Raw genomic sequence first — 14,111 nt, 5'->3', positions numbered from 1 at the left:
ATACAAAGTTATTGATAAGGATTTATTAGCCGCAGTTTAGATTCGGATGCACGCTTACTGTGTTTTATACGGTAATTTAGTCACGTCGAGTTTTGTTTCTACTTTAATATACGTATTGTCATTTATGTGTATCATGTTTAGCACCCAGAATCTTTTGTGTCTCAAACATATTTGTGTTCGGCTGCTATTTTTATCACATTAATGTTTTTAAAACATTTCCCTACATGTAATGACGGGGAATGAAGCTGTCCAATCATAGCAGTGGGTGTTTACGTTCAGGTCTTCAATGCGGCCCGCCCCTTCAAACGAACCATTTCTCAAGACAGCCACTAATCCATGTTACAAAATAGCGTATTACTTATTGCTTTTGATGTTTTTGAATGTAAAAACAACGCGAAATGCATAAGTAGACATCAATCAACGTCATAAAGCAATAAAATCGACCAATTCACGGCCCCTTTAAATAAAAAACTGCATTCATCAGTCTATTCATACTAAAGTTTAAAATACAGAGAAAATGCAGTTTTAAGATTAGTAAATCAAGAAGAGAGTTTTGTTTTGTGAGACACATGAATAGCAGATAATCTGTGTATACTCAATTGTGTTTATGGTTTGTGATGATGGGTCAGCAGAAAATACTTACATTTACAAAGCTGTTTAATGTCTATTATCTCTGTTTTCCAGCTGATAGGGTTGCTATGGTTACAGATGATGGTTTCATTACTACAGATCAGGATGAGAGCGAACTTCTCATGTGATGTCACTTCCTCTGGAGAGCAGTTATCATTATTATAAGTGGAGTGAAGTGTGAGGTCATGAGATCTACATGTGAAGTTTACAGTACAGGAGTCACTGCTGGACCAGTTAGAGATGACAGTCAGCTCAGGAGTCTTCACTGCATCTGAAACACATTTACTTTAGATTTACAACATACTGAGATGAACTGTAGTTTGTGTAAGGAATCATTGACGATGGGCCATTTAATTATTTGAAAATAAAGCACACCTAAGGTGGTAATAACACTGTGGTTGTGCATTATTTTCTAATAATTTAAAGGACCGGAGTTGATTATTCCTCTTACACCATGATTACCACAGACATTACTCTTCGGTTATTTTAAGAGAAAAATAAGCGATTAGTCTGTTTTACAGAAAAATAATCAACACCAATTTAACTGTTTTATAAATTATTTTAACAGTTTATCTTACATTTAAATCAATGTTTTGTTTAAAAAACTGTTTTTTATTACACTAATATTGGAAAGCTCTGAGAGTTTAGTTTTTATATTTCACAAATTTTGCCAAAAGAATAATGTAGTGAGAGTATTTTTTAAAACTGTCACTGACCCACATGTGGACCATTTGTTGGAGTGGGACAAACACAATGTTTCACCATTATAGGTTTTGTGTTAAGTCTTCTTTGGAACAAATGTATTTGTGTGTAATTTGTATAATTTCAAACAGTGTTTTGTTGATCAGATATCAGTTTCAAATTGCAAGCACACTGTCATGCTTCTGCAGTCTTAAGGAAAGGCTGAAACAAATGCAGTAACACATTAAATCACAACAGACTCTCTATACTCACTCACCTATAACAGATACTCTGTGTACTGCAACATCTCTATTTATTGTTCCAGTTATTTTAGCTGTGTAAACTCCACTGTCTGTCTTCTTCATGTTCTTCAGTGTTAGAGAGAAACTTTCAGTATTAAAATCCACGCTGTCCTTGTAGTGATTGTACTCTTTAACTGCTTTAAATTGAATATAATATTTCACTATAGTGTCTGATTTTTCATTCTGCCAGTTTATCTCTTCAAACTCATCAGGTAGTTTATCTCTCTGTATATCCAGTTGAACAGAAGCTCCTGTCTCCACATACACAGTGTCTTCAGCGCTGGACCCTGAGAAGACAGAGAAATACAGACGAATAATTGTTGATTTCATTAAGCTTTACGGGGCAGTTTCCCGGACAGGGATTAGCTTAATCCAGGACTAGGCCTTAGTTTAATTAGGAAATATAATTAGTTTTAACAAACATGCCTTACTAAAAACATTACATGTGTGCATTTTGAGGCATAACAAATGGCACTGATGTATTTTAAGATACTGTATGTAAGTGCAAGTTTTTTTCAGTTTGGACAGCTCTTAAAAATGTTTTAGTCTAGGACTCGTCTAATCCCTGTCCGGGAAACCGCCCCTACAAGTTTTACACAAACTTGAGTCAAATATAACATGAATTAAAATAGTTACAATGTTGCATTCTCTTCTTTAGTTCCCTTTCAAATGGAAAAGTTTTAAAACGGGCAAAATTTGTTAATAAAACTCACGTGAGATTAAAGTTTCCTTTTATTAGTTAGAATGCACTCGTGTATGCATATATAGCGCTACTCAAGGTGAATTCCACTCGAAAGTAATCATCCCTAAACTGGTTAAAACTCTTGATGTATAAATTCTAGAGGGATTTGTGCAATTGTGTCTCATAGTGTAGCTGCATTTATTTCGCGAATAGAGCGACTGTTTTTGTGATGTCCTCTTCCTGAAGTACCAATCAAGGGCACATAAACACCATTTGGACTTCACCCTCAATGACAAAACAAGTGAAAGAAGGTGGGAGTTACTGTTTGAACTGAGCGGTGAACAATCAAATCAAAGAAAACATCAAGTTACGGTTTGCGTCTTCAGCAAAATACCATATAGATTTTTTGGATGTGTCCTTTTAAATGAAAAGAGCTGATATCTTCACTAAATGCAGTGTCATGGTTGGATAGTGCAGATTAAGGGGCGGTATTATTATAATAAGATTCCCTTCTGACATTAGCCTGACGTTGTCATACTCAATTCTAGTCAGAATTTGAGTCTGATACCGCTCCATTGAGCTAAAATTATGAGGCGTGTCTCAACCGAAAAATGCCTCTGCACTCAATTGGATAGACATACGACCAATCAGAGCAACGGAGTGTGTGACTTATGTTGAAATGGCGTCTTAAGCAGCCTGACCGAACTGCTAGTAATTTCGCTACAATGATACTAACATCATTTTAATTATACTAAGTCTGAGTTAGCGAAGGTACATCAACACCTACTATGTTTTCAACATTTCATTTATATCACAACATTAAGTATTTACTAAGTCATACAGTAAGACTAACGTTCTCTTACCATTTGTACGTTAGGTGAACTTCATCCACGACGATAGCTACCCATTACGTTGGCTTGAAAAATATCGGAGCCTAGCATGTCCCTCCGCTTATTCAGCAGTTACGATTCCAGGCTTCCGAAAAGAAGCTGGCAACGACCGCTAATTATATCCATCTCGTCGTGCACGCCGAGTTGCATCGCCGTGATACCCATTTCAGTTGCTTCTTTAACTTTGTCCTCCATAGAAAGGACGGCGAAAACATAAACAAATGCCTTGATCGCGTTTCTCTGTTCCTCTTTTTAAATCAATGCTCTGTCAATATCTTTTAGAACAGACTCAATGTCAGAATCCACACATCTGAATTCACCAGCGGCAGCCATTTCATTGTAAACAGATTGAACACACGCGCTCTTTGCTGACGTGGTTGATACGTTACTGTTGATCATCTGTCCATCATCGTATAAAGCCCGCCCTCACAATTTGATTCGTCGGCCGGTTTTGGTATTCGCATAGTAGCTCCTCAACGGTGAATCCCCAGACCGATCTTCCCCGTTTTTCAAATGTGGTGGGCGGGGCTAAGATCGGCTGGCACCCAGGCTATTCTGACATCACAAGGGGAGCCAAATTTCAATGACTTTTCACATGCAGATAATGGTTTACCAAAACTAAGTTACTGGGTTGATCTTTTTCACATTTTCTAGTTGACAGAAGCACTGGGGACACAATTATAGCACTTAAACATAGAAAAAGACAGATTTAATGATATGTCCCCTTTAAAGTATTTTTGAAAAAAGTTTGCCTTTATTTGTTTCTTTAGTCCCATTTCTTTCATTTTCTCTTTTCCTCCCAAGTGTCCACAATGTTTGAATGATAAGTCCCTGTGTAGTCTGTGCTTAAAATTTAAAGGGACTGTTCACTAAAAATGTACTGAAATTGTTATCAAATGTTTTTACAGTCATAATACACTTCTAATACATATTAAACTTCTACACTGAAAAAAATGGACTTGGTGGGTCTTTGAATTTAAATAAAATAAACATGTAGATGCAACACAAAATATTTATATTCCTTGTGTAAAAATAATTTAATTGATTAGGATGTAAATGTTTAGTTTGAATGTAAAATGAACACATTATTCTCACATTGATTAAAATTGATTGAATTAAATACTTAATGCAATAAAATTGAGTTTGCACACAAAATGGCACCTCCTGAGCAGAAGGTGGCAGTATAGCTCAATGAAAAGGACGTCAACTGCCATAAAAGAAGAATAAACATCGTTTGTTTTGGGCGCCAAAATGAGCAGCAGTCAGTCAGAAGAACTCTCTCAGACGGACACCACGTTATTAAAGTAAGTTCTATTATTTATTTATGTTCACTTTATACGTGATACATCACTAGATAGACAGTTTTTTTTACAATATGTAGCCATTGCAATGACTTGTAGTAAAAATTAGTTTGGAGGAGGTTGGTGGAGTAAGTTAATTTTACAGTCAGTCAGTCAGTCAGTAAATGTAAGGCTCATAAAGAAAAACAGCGTTTTAAAAATGTCAGCTGTATAACGTTATTTCACGTTTGGTAGTTTTATCTGAGTTGAAAACTGTCAGCTTTGAGTTGACTTTTGATGCACTATTTACTCAGCTGTTCTATGGAAACGGTTCAGGACAAATAAAACGCTAACCAAACGTTATTCTGTCCAGAGTAACGTTATCCATGTTAGTAATTTACCAGATGATATCAATTGACTACATTAATAATGACATTGCGTATGAAACAAACTGTCTGCTTAATCAGATTATCAGCCCGCGTCAGTTATTCATGACTTCGCTGCGCCACGAGCAACACTTGATTCTATTAGAAAAAGCTTTTTTAAATGTCTCGCGTGACGTCTGGTATATTAACTGAAAAAATTGCTTTGAAGTGCCACACCTTAAAGCTGACGTTTTCAGAAGAGAACCTTGTTGTTTTAAGATCTAATTTTGTCCAAATTTTGTATGACTGATATAATACTTATTTCATTATTGCTCTGTGTATGTGTGACCTTCATCATTTGAGGTTATGTTTGATTTCACCTCTGAATATTTCCTCTTATAGGTCCATCATCCTTGCACACACTCAAAAGCATTGGTAAGTAATTCATATCACTTTTGTACTGCTGTTAGGAGCTAAATCTTATTTTTGTAACTAATATACATGTATTATTCTTTGACTCGCAGTACTCAAATATACAATGGTTGGTTAATCTGTTTTCAGATAAATGCTGAATTTAAAAGAATCACTACTGTCTTATGTTCCTGTGTCACCTGGACCTCCATTCCAAAAACCTGATGAAACTCTTCTATCAGAAAGGAGGACAGCTAGCAAAAAGACTTCAAACAATTAATGATCAAATGACAGAAGTAAGTAATATAGATTCATTGACATAAAAATGTGTAAACATTGTTGGAAGTACAGAACGTTTAGTATGTTTTAGTTACAACATCTTTTGGCACAAGGGTCATTAAAACACCTGGGAAGATTTAAAGGGGTAGTTCACCCAAAAATAAAAATTCTCATCACTTACTCCCTATCATGTTGTTACAAACCTTTATAATTGTCTTTGTTCTGATGAACACTAAGGAAGATATTTTGAGGAATGTTTGTAACCAAACCAATCATAAGCCCCATTCACTTCCATAGTGGGGAAATATAATACTATTGAAGTGAATGGGGCTCATGAACAGTTTGGTTGCAAACATTTCTCAAAATAAATATCTTCCTTCATGTTCATCAGAACAAGACATTTATACAGGTCTGTAACAACATGAGAGTGAGAAAATGAGATAATTCACTTTTGCTGTGATTGTCAGGTATGGTAGCACACACTCGAAATGTGGCCTCTTTATTTAACTCATCCCAGTGTAGTGAACACACACACACACACACACACACACCCAGAGCAGTGGACAGTGCAGCTGCCTTGCTTTGTAACCCATATATTTGTAACCAATTGTAACATGCTGTGGCAATGCACATGGGGCTGTATACTTACATTTATATTCAATTGCATTGTACTAATTTCCAATGACACTTTTATTGTAACAGTAACTTTTTTCTGTTTCTTTAACTAAATTAGTTTGTTTTGTACAGGGCATGGATGAAGTCAGCATCAGTGAGGTCATTTGAAGACACCAATGTTGGGATTTGTGCTCTCAAACAACATGCTTCTTGTGATGAAGAAGAGGATCTTTGTATAGTCCTGGATGCCATGAAGGTGTTGCAACTTCGTGCCATGTTGTTTGAGCTGATGTATGCCTTAAACCTGAGCTATCCTGATCTCCGCTTTATTTTGGAGGAAATCCAAAAGATTTTAATGGAACTGCATTGAGCGTAACTTTAACAAACACTTTCTTTCAGTGAAAGGATCAGAAAGACCGTGCTGCTCATTTTCGACTTTGTTTATCTGTTTTAAGTGTTTTCTCTTATTAAAACATTAACAGTTTGCTGCTCAGAGTGGATTTTGGAAATGGTTGTTGTATTTTGTTTTTGTTGAATCTTTGATTATCAGTTTATACAAATGCTGTAGCTCTGACTTTCTGAAGAATTGATATTTTCCAGTTTGTAAATCCATTTTAAAAATAATAGTACTTACTGTTTTGCATTTCTCTTTAGAATGCAGTGTTTGTGTTTTAGCACTTCTAAATCTACTGTCAGGTCCGTAGCCAGCCTATTGAAAGGGGGGGTTCTTTTTTTTTCAAAAAGTGGACCTTTTTGCAGTTTTTCTCCTCCTTTTGTATTTAATTATGAGGAGGGCCATACACAGGATTTTATAAATACCGAGGTCCGTATTTTTCTAGGGCATGCACCCCAGGAAAAAAATATTTGTCTGCTCTACATATATGAATTTCAAAAAACATCAGAAAACCAAAGAATCAAATAACTATAGATTAACTATAGATTTCAAACCATGTCAGTACTGCCCCTTCGTTTTTGGTCAAAATTACTTATTGATATTTTTGAGACATTCAAGACCTCCTTTATTATTTGCATAAGTATCTTGAGTCAATTTTATGTTTTTTTCAAGAAAATAAAATAAAGAATAAATTAACTGACAACTGAAACTCACTAAAAGTCTAAACTTTAAAGTCATTTTTCTCAGTTTCACACTCTAGTGAGTTAAGGTCTTTTGCCTTTGGCAGTATAGAAATACATTGTAATAATTATTTTACCATCCTGGGCACAATGGGCTATGTCAGTAAAGTAAACAATATAGGATCATTTTAGTCAATTAACTAAAGGCTATCAATAATTAGTTTATTAAATTAATTCAAAATATGCACACACTTAATATACACTTAATTTGCTTAAATACAACATCAGTAATGCAGGGAACTAGAATTTTATAAATGGGTTGGCAGAGGCTACTTTAGGGGGTCCATATCCCATGAAAGAAAACTGTAATTATTAAAAAAGCATAAATGAATCTACGATTACTTCACATAATTACCCCACATTAGATAGATATTCTTCTTGCCCTGCATGCATTACTGCATTATACTAACTGTGTAAGATGTAAACATAATGCAAGCCTTAATTTTAAACTTCTCCAATCTGATTTACTGTCTGTTAATGAAGCAAAAGGTTTCGTGTTAACTGCAGTAACTTTAGTAAAAGTTGTTCAGAAAATCAAAACTCCACGAACTTACTTTTAATAGCAGAGCTCTAGGTTACAGTCAGGACCAGTAAGTGACTTTCTCTTCTTTTGTTATTTAACTTTAATGACTTCAACAGGTATTGTTTATTGGGCTTTAAGACCGAATGGAATAAAATGTTTAAGCCAAAAGATGAATATGGGCTCATTTAAACTCGTGCACGCGCATTACCGGTGGATGAAGCGTTGTACCGCGCACATCATGCGTCGCGCTTTCAAGTTTTCAAGCTCCGCAGCAGTTCAGTACAACAGTGAATTTAATCATACAGTAAAAAGATATCTTAAAGAATTAAAGGGTGGCAATTTTGTTAATAAACACACTGAATAACGGGAAGTGAATTACTGGAGGGAGTGAAAGCAGTGCATTAAATTTGGACACCCATATGTGCGCACCTGCAGTAATGTTTCTTGTCTCGTCACCATGACAATCACTGCGATTTCATATTTCTCGTCATTAAACTGATGTATAATAGTCAGCGTTTGATTACTTACATCTTTCTTGCACTTCCATTAACTGCGCATCTGACCTCTGTGTTGCACCTCTGTCTGCCTGGTTTGATTTGATTGGTCATCTCGGTATAATTTTGACTTTATCTTACTTAATGGGGTGCAGCTCAGACCTGTTGGCATGTGACATCACACTACCGCGAGATCTATTTAAAAGCATACTGAGTCATTTACTATTGAATCGGTCTCGCGCTGCTAAGACGTCACATGCCGATCGGTCTGCGCAGCGCAGCCAGAAGTCAAACGAGCGCTGAACGTTGAGTCAAATAAAACGAGCATCAGCGTCCAGCTTAAATAATGTATTATATTAATTTGAAACAGGAACCCAGAATATTTGTCACAAGCATTGATTAAAACAATGATGACAATAATCACACGAAAAAACGACTTAAATTCTGGACCTTTTGGCAGTGAGGGGGGGTTCGTTCGAACCACCCGAACCCCCCCTGCCTACGGGCTTGACTGTGATAGTAACTATTTTAAACATTTGGGTCAGTTTTACAGATGGGGCTTTTCCTAGTCCCAGACTTTTGCAATGCCTTAATTTGAAAACATATTGCACTGACATATCTTGACATATATCAGTGCCATTGTTTTGTCTCAAGATGTACTCCAGTGTTGTTTTTGTAAGCTAGGTTTGTTTGTAAACTTTTTTTGTAAAAAAATATCCTAATATAACTAGGGCCTAGTCATGGATTAATCTACAACCTGTCTGGGAAATTGCCCCTTTATGTATGTACTGCATGTGCTGATTGTTGTAATAGTTATTGACTGTTAATGAATTAATGTATAATGATGTAATTGAATTGATGATCTGAAAGCAGTGGTTTGCCTCAATATCACTAAACATTTGTACAAAATTCTTTGCTTTTTATGCCAATGCAAATGTATTTTGTATTTAAAAAAAAATAAATAACATTTGGATAATTATGGGTGATTATTCTGGTGCCAGAGACATAATGAAATTGCTTTAGAGTTACATAATCCCATAATATAAGCATTAAAAAAGCATGTTGGAATTACAGATGAAAATCTAGTCCCCTTACATAATAAAATTACTTAAACATTACAAAATAAATGTGTTATAGGAAAGAGAAATAGCACTTTGAGTCAACATATTTCTATTAGACTACTTAAAACAATTAAAATGTTTTGGTCTGACACATAAAAATTAAATGAGGAAAATTATGTTGGTTTTATACAATCGGATTATGTGGGACCGATGTACACATTAAAATTACGTAAATTGAAAGGATTTTTTTTCAGTGTAAACACAACTACAACTAATACATTTAGTAATAAAATTAGGCGGTGAGGGGGCCCCTAAATAAAATTCTGCTTAGTGTAAAGGCTTTGGCTGACCATGCACATATTTTGGGGGACTCTGCTCATTGTAATCTGTCAGAGCTGTACGTCTATTGTGTGTGTTTTTTTTTGTAGCTGTCTTTATATTATTTAATGTGTTTAAATCTTCTCAAAATACTCACTAAACTGCTTATAAACTGTATGAAGTATATATTTGCAAAACACACTGCTGTTTGTATGCCCTTACCCGCCATATTCAGCCTGTTTTGTTTGTCCATTGGGTCAGATTGCTTTCTCATTTGGGCTGAGATTTGGGCTGTGAATACAGTCTGAGACAATATTATCTTTAGCCACATTTACGTGCAAATAAACACAAGAAAAGCTTTTGGGTTAAATGTGACCTTGGGCCACAAAACGAGTCGTAAGCCTCATGAGTATATTTGAAGAAAAAGCCAAAGATACATTATATGGGTCAAAGTTATTGTTTTTTCTTATACATCAGTGACTGTGGGCGGGCTTTGTTAATTTGACGTCAAATTACAATTAAAAAATACTTTTTTATTTTTTTTCATTGTTGTGTTTACACACTTCAAACACCTTGTAAAAGTGGATTTTGCAAAATATGTGCCCTTTAAAGATACATACGCATACATATACACTTACATGCACATGTCATTTATGTGTTCATAGACACATGGACACACGTGTTCAAATATACAGAAACAGCACACTTTGCCTTTACTTCCTACATGCACAAGTATTTACTGAGAAATAAAAGAGGTTTATACTAGTTGACTTTATTGAATATTTAAGTTACATGAATTGATGAATTTCTCAGTAGGCAGATTTTTGATCCCTTCTTGTTGAAAAACAAAAATGTTAACGGCCATTAGTCAACAACTCACATGTAAACAGAAACCTGCTTTCACTTTACAAGAACATGGAAACTACGTTATTATGCACATGCACAAATATTTTAACAAACCTCGTTATAGATAAAGAAAAATGGAAACAAACATGGAAATTTAATTATTTAATATATAATACATATCAAAGAGGAATATATGATCAGTTGTGTCTAAACACTGTGCTGAATATCACCATCAGTGTTATGATAATCATTAACAATATTTAGATTATTAACATGTCTTAAGTCATTATTAAATAAAGTTTATTACCTGTGTTAAAGATGAGAAGAGCGATAAAGAAAACTAAATACTGAAGATTTCCCATTCTATCAAACAGAAATGAACTGAAATGATCCTGTGAGTAGATGAGGAAGTGTTCAACTCCATTCACATCTTAACCAGAAACTACCAAACTCTTCTTCCTGTATGCAAGTGGTTTAGTCAGCTACTTACCAGTTGAGACAGCATTGATGTGCACAGACCTCTGCTGGGGCATAAACTGATGTAAATAAACCATTGGGTGACATAAAATTTTGTGTTTTGCAAAGTATGCTTTTTCAAATGTATATATTTAAGAGAAAACAATGAAGCATTTCAGAACTATTAAAGGCTTTTATTGGCCATAGAGAACCTGCGGTCAGATCTCAAAATGTCAGTAGACAAGCAGAAGCCCACAAACTGTGATCATTAATAAATCAAGAATAGATTGCCATCAGTTAAGATCTGGCCCAGAAGTTGAGATCCAACCTGCCAGAGCAAACTACAGAGGTGATGAAGAAGAAAGGTCTTTACATTTTAAATAATGACTCTTTGAATATATTGAATGTTTTTGCAATTTTATTGTCAGAGTCCAGCGATATGAGGAGTTTGCTGTTTGAAAGCATGTAGCTGCTTTTATTATGTGTGCTGGTTCATCAGATTGACAATGGAACAGCCACAGTTTAACTGTATAAGATTTTAAACAAACGGTTACACTATACATTGAACGATAGCATATCTTTTTTACAAACAAACCTTACAAACAACTACTGGTGTGCATCTTGACACAATACAATTACACTGATATATGTTAAGAAACTTTACAATAAGGTTCATTAGTTAACATTAGTTAATGTATTAACTAACATGAACAAACCATGAGCAATACATTTGTTACAGTATTTATTAATCTTTGTTAATGTTAGTTAATAGTAATAAAGCTTTTAATTGTTTGTTCATGTTAGTTCACAGCAGGGCCGGGTCTACAGGGGGGCTGGGAGGGGCATTGCCCCCCCCCCAGATTTTCCTTCTGCCCTCCAAAAATGTCCAGCCTAAAATAACGGAGTCTTTTTAAACAAAAAGTGATTTCTGTTGGCAAACTCTAGTGGTTACGTTTCCCACCCATTTTATCTGACTAGTTTATTCAATCCTTGCAGGTCTTTTCAGCAGTATTTAAATCACAGGAAAAGTACTACTGTTCTCTATGACGGTGACTAAAAAACCCCGCATCTTTACAATATATATCAGAAACAATGCAATTCAGTATTACATAAACGTAATAACACAACACATATTAATTTAAAACTTTTTTATTAGTAAAACATGCCCAAAATATCCCCTTATCCTTTCTTAGACTCACCTCATTATTTATTCATGCAAATAAATAATTAATAACCGGTGCATAAATTAATATGCTGGCTTATATAAATGTTGTGTTGCATAGTATGCTATTTTCACATTTTATGGTATACTATGATGCAATGAAACATTTCATAAGTTTTAAAGGCCTTAAAAGGCAAGCAGGAATGGATCTCCATCATTCAGGATTTGGCCAGAAGTTAATATCCATGTCAGAGCAAATGAAGAAGAAGAGACAACACTGTAAATATTGACTCTTTGAATACATTGTTATAACGTTTTTACCATTAAAAGCCTTTTCTTATCCAGTCCAGGATGAGAGATATGAGGTCTTGTCTGTTTAAAAGCAGCTGCTATTATAAAACACATTTAATTCAGTTTTACAATATAAGATTTTAAACAAATGATTACACTTTACAGCAAATGATTTATTAAAACTCAAAAGTGCAAGCAGAACTTCTAATCTAAAGACAAAAATGAATAACAACAATTTTGTTAATGCAAAACTGGTCTGAATTAAACAGATCAACATTTCCTTCGCGTACACAAATCCTTTTACTACACAATATATACCAACAATGATGAGGAAATAAGATTCTTAATACATTCTGGAACTTTATTCAAAAACACACAATGAAGACGAGGAACATCATAACATTGACAACAACCGACAAACGAATAAACACATGAGGGCAGAATATAAAGAGTAGTGATTAATCAAACATATCAATTAAATTCAATTTAATTTTATTTATAAACATTTTCACAATTGTTAATTGTTTCAAAGCAGCTTTACATTAATAGATGTAGGGAAAAGCATAGAAAAGCGAGCGTAGTAATAATGTAACGTATACAGAAAAAAGTATTCAGTTAAGCCAAAGGTGGTGCCGGACTCTTCAGGGTATGAACAAAACTCTTGGAGGAAAAACCCTCCTGGCTAGTCCAGGGGAAAAAAGGTGATCAGGTGTAAGAACTTAACTAGAATTAAACACAGGTGAAACTATTAATGACAAAATAAGATAACAAATTAACTAAACAAGATGATTAACAATGAACAGAAATGTATGAAACACAAAAACCATTACAGTATGTGACTTGTAATAAACTTTCTATATCAAACATACACTAAAAACTGCAGATGTTAAACATACATTGAACTGATTTAGTTTGTACAAAGTTTTAAAAGAGAAATTACAAGCCATTAATATTTATACTTTTTTTAAATTAGCTACTATGAAAGTATAAAGGTCCTGAAGTTGAAGTGTGCGTGAAACCAAAAAAGCTTTATCAACATTATTAAAGTTTATCAACATCATGATGAACACATTAAGGTTTGTAATGATGATCTACTGTATTGTATTGTATGTAACAGTGGTCCAGATATCTTCTGTCATCTTATGAATGTGAGTCGGAGTCTTTAACAATAAATAAAATCAAATAAAACAGATGTTAGTGTATAATTGAAGAGTGATGATGTATTGCTGTTTAGTAAAATAATGTTTTAATAATATTAGTAGATATTTAATGACACTACTGGAAACAAGCAACAAACACTGTATCTATAACACTGAAACATTTTAATTTTGAAATGTACAAATTTAGAGATCATGACAGTGTGTATTTGTCATGGTCCTGTCGGACATCCGTGCTAGATGTAGGTCTGAGTGCATCTGACAGGACCGTGGCAGTATCATGTTCTGTGTGAGGACATGTGGGATCACATTCTGTGTGTGGCTGCCACATGTCCCCGGTGTCTTGTTGCTGTCGTGATCTTGCCAGACCTTAGTGTAGATCAGGTCTATGTTCTGTGGGCAAGGTCAGGGCAGCAGTGTGTGTACGTGGGAACACGTGTGTTCACATCATATCTGTGTGACACGTGTTCCCAGTGTTTTGTGGCTGTCATGGTCTTGCCTGACCTTGGTTATTATCCAGAGGGCAGGACCAGG

At 34.8% G+C, this 14,111-nt stretch overlaps 1 protein-coding gene and 1 long non-coding RNA gene across 2 annotated transcripts; one reads left to right on the top strand and one right to left on the bottom strand.

The window, feature by feature from the left end:
• Positions 1 to 544: 544 nt before the first annotated feature.
• LOC141367353 (uncharacterized) lies at positions 545 to 1,958 on the bottom strand. The gene is made up of 2 exons (XM_073872692.1): positions 1,589 to 1,958; positions 545 to 901 (listed from the first exon to the last, which is right to left on the bottom strand). The coding sequence occupies exons 1-2, from the start codon at positions 1,941 to 1,943 to the stop codon at positions 606 to 608; spliced, it is 651 nt and encodes a 216-aa protein (XP_073728793.1). The 5' UTR covers positions 1,944 to 1,958; the 3' UTR covers positions 545 to 605.
• A 2,407-nt stretch (positions 1,959 to 4,365) lies between these two features.
• On the top strand, positions 4,366 to 6,766 carry LOC141366062 (uncharacterized). The gene is made up of 4 exons (XR_012371017.1): positions 4,366 to 4,489; positions 5,233 to 5,265; positions 5,392 to 5,537; positions 6,268 to 6,766. It is a non-coding gene; the product is annotated as an uncharacterized lncRNA (long non-coding RNA).
• The last annotated feature ends 7,345 nt before the right edge of the window (positions 6,767 to 14,111 follow it).

Source organism: Misgurnus anguillicaudatus, chromosome 2, assembly GCF_027580225.2.
Source record: "Misgurnus anguillicaudatus chromosome 2, ASM2758022v2, whole genome shotgun sequence".
NCBI classification, from domain to species: Eukaryota; Metazoa; Chordata; class Actinopteri; order Cypriniformes; family Cobitidae; genus Misgurnus; species Misgurnus anguillicaudatus.
The sequence above is the reverse complement of the archived record's forward strand: the minus strand, read 5'-3'. Positions and strand labels throughout refer to the sequence as shown.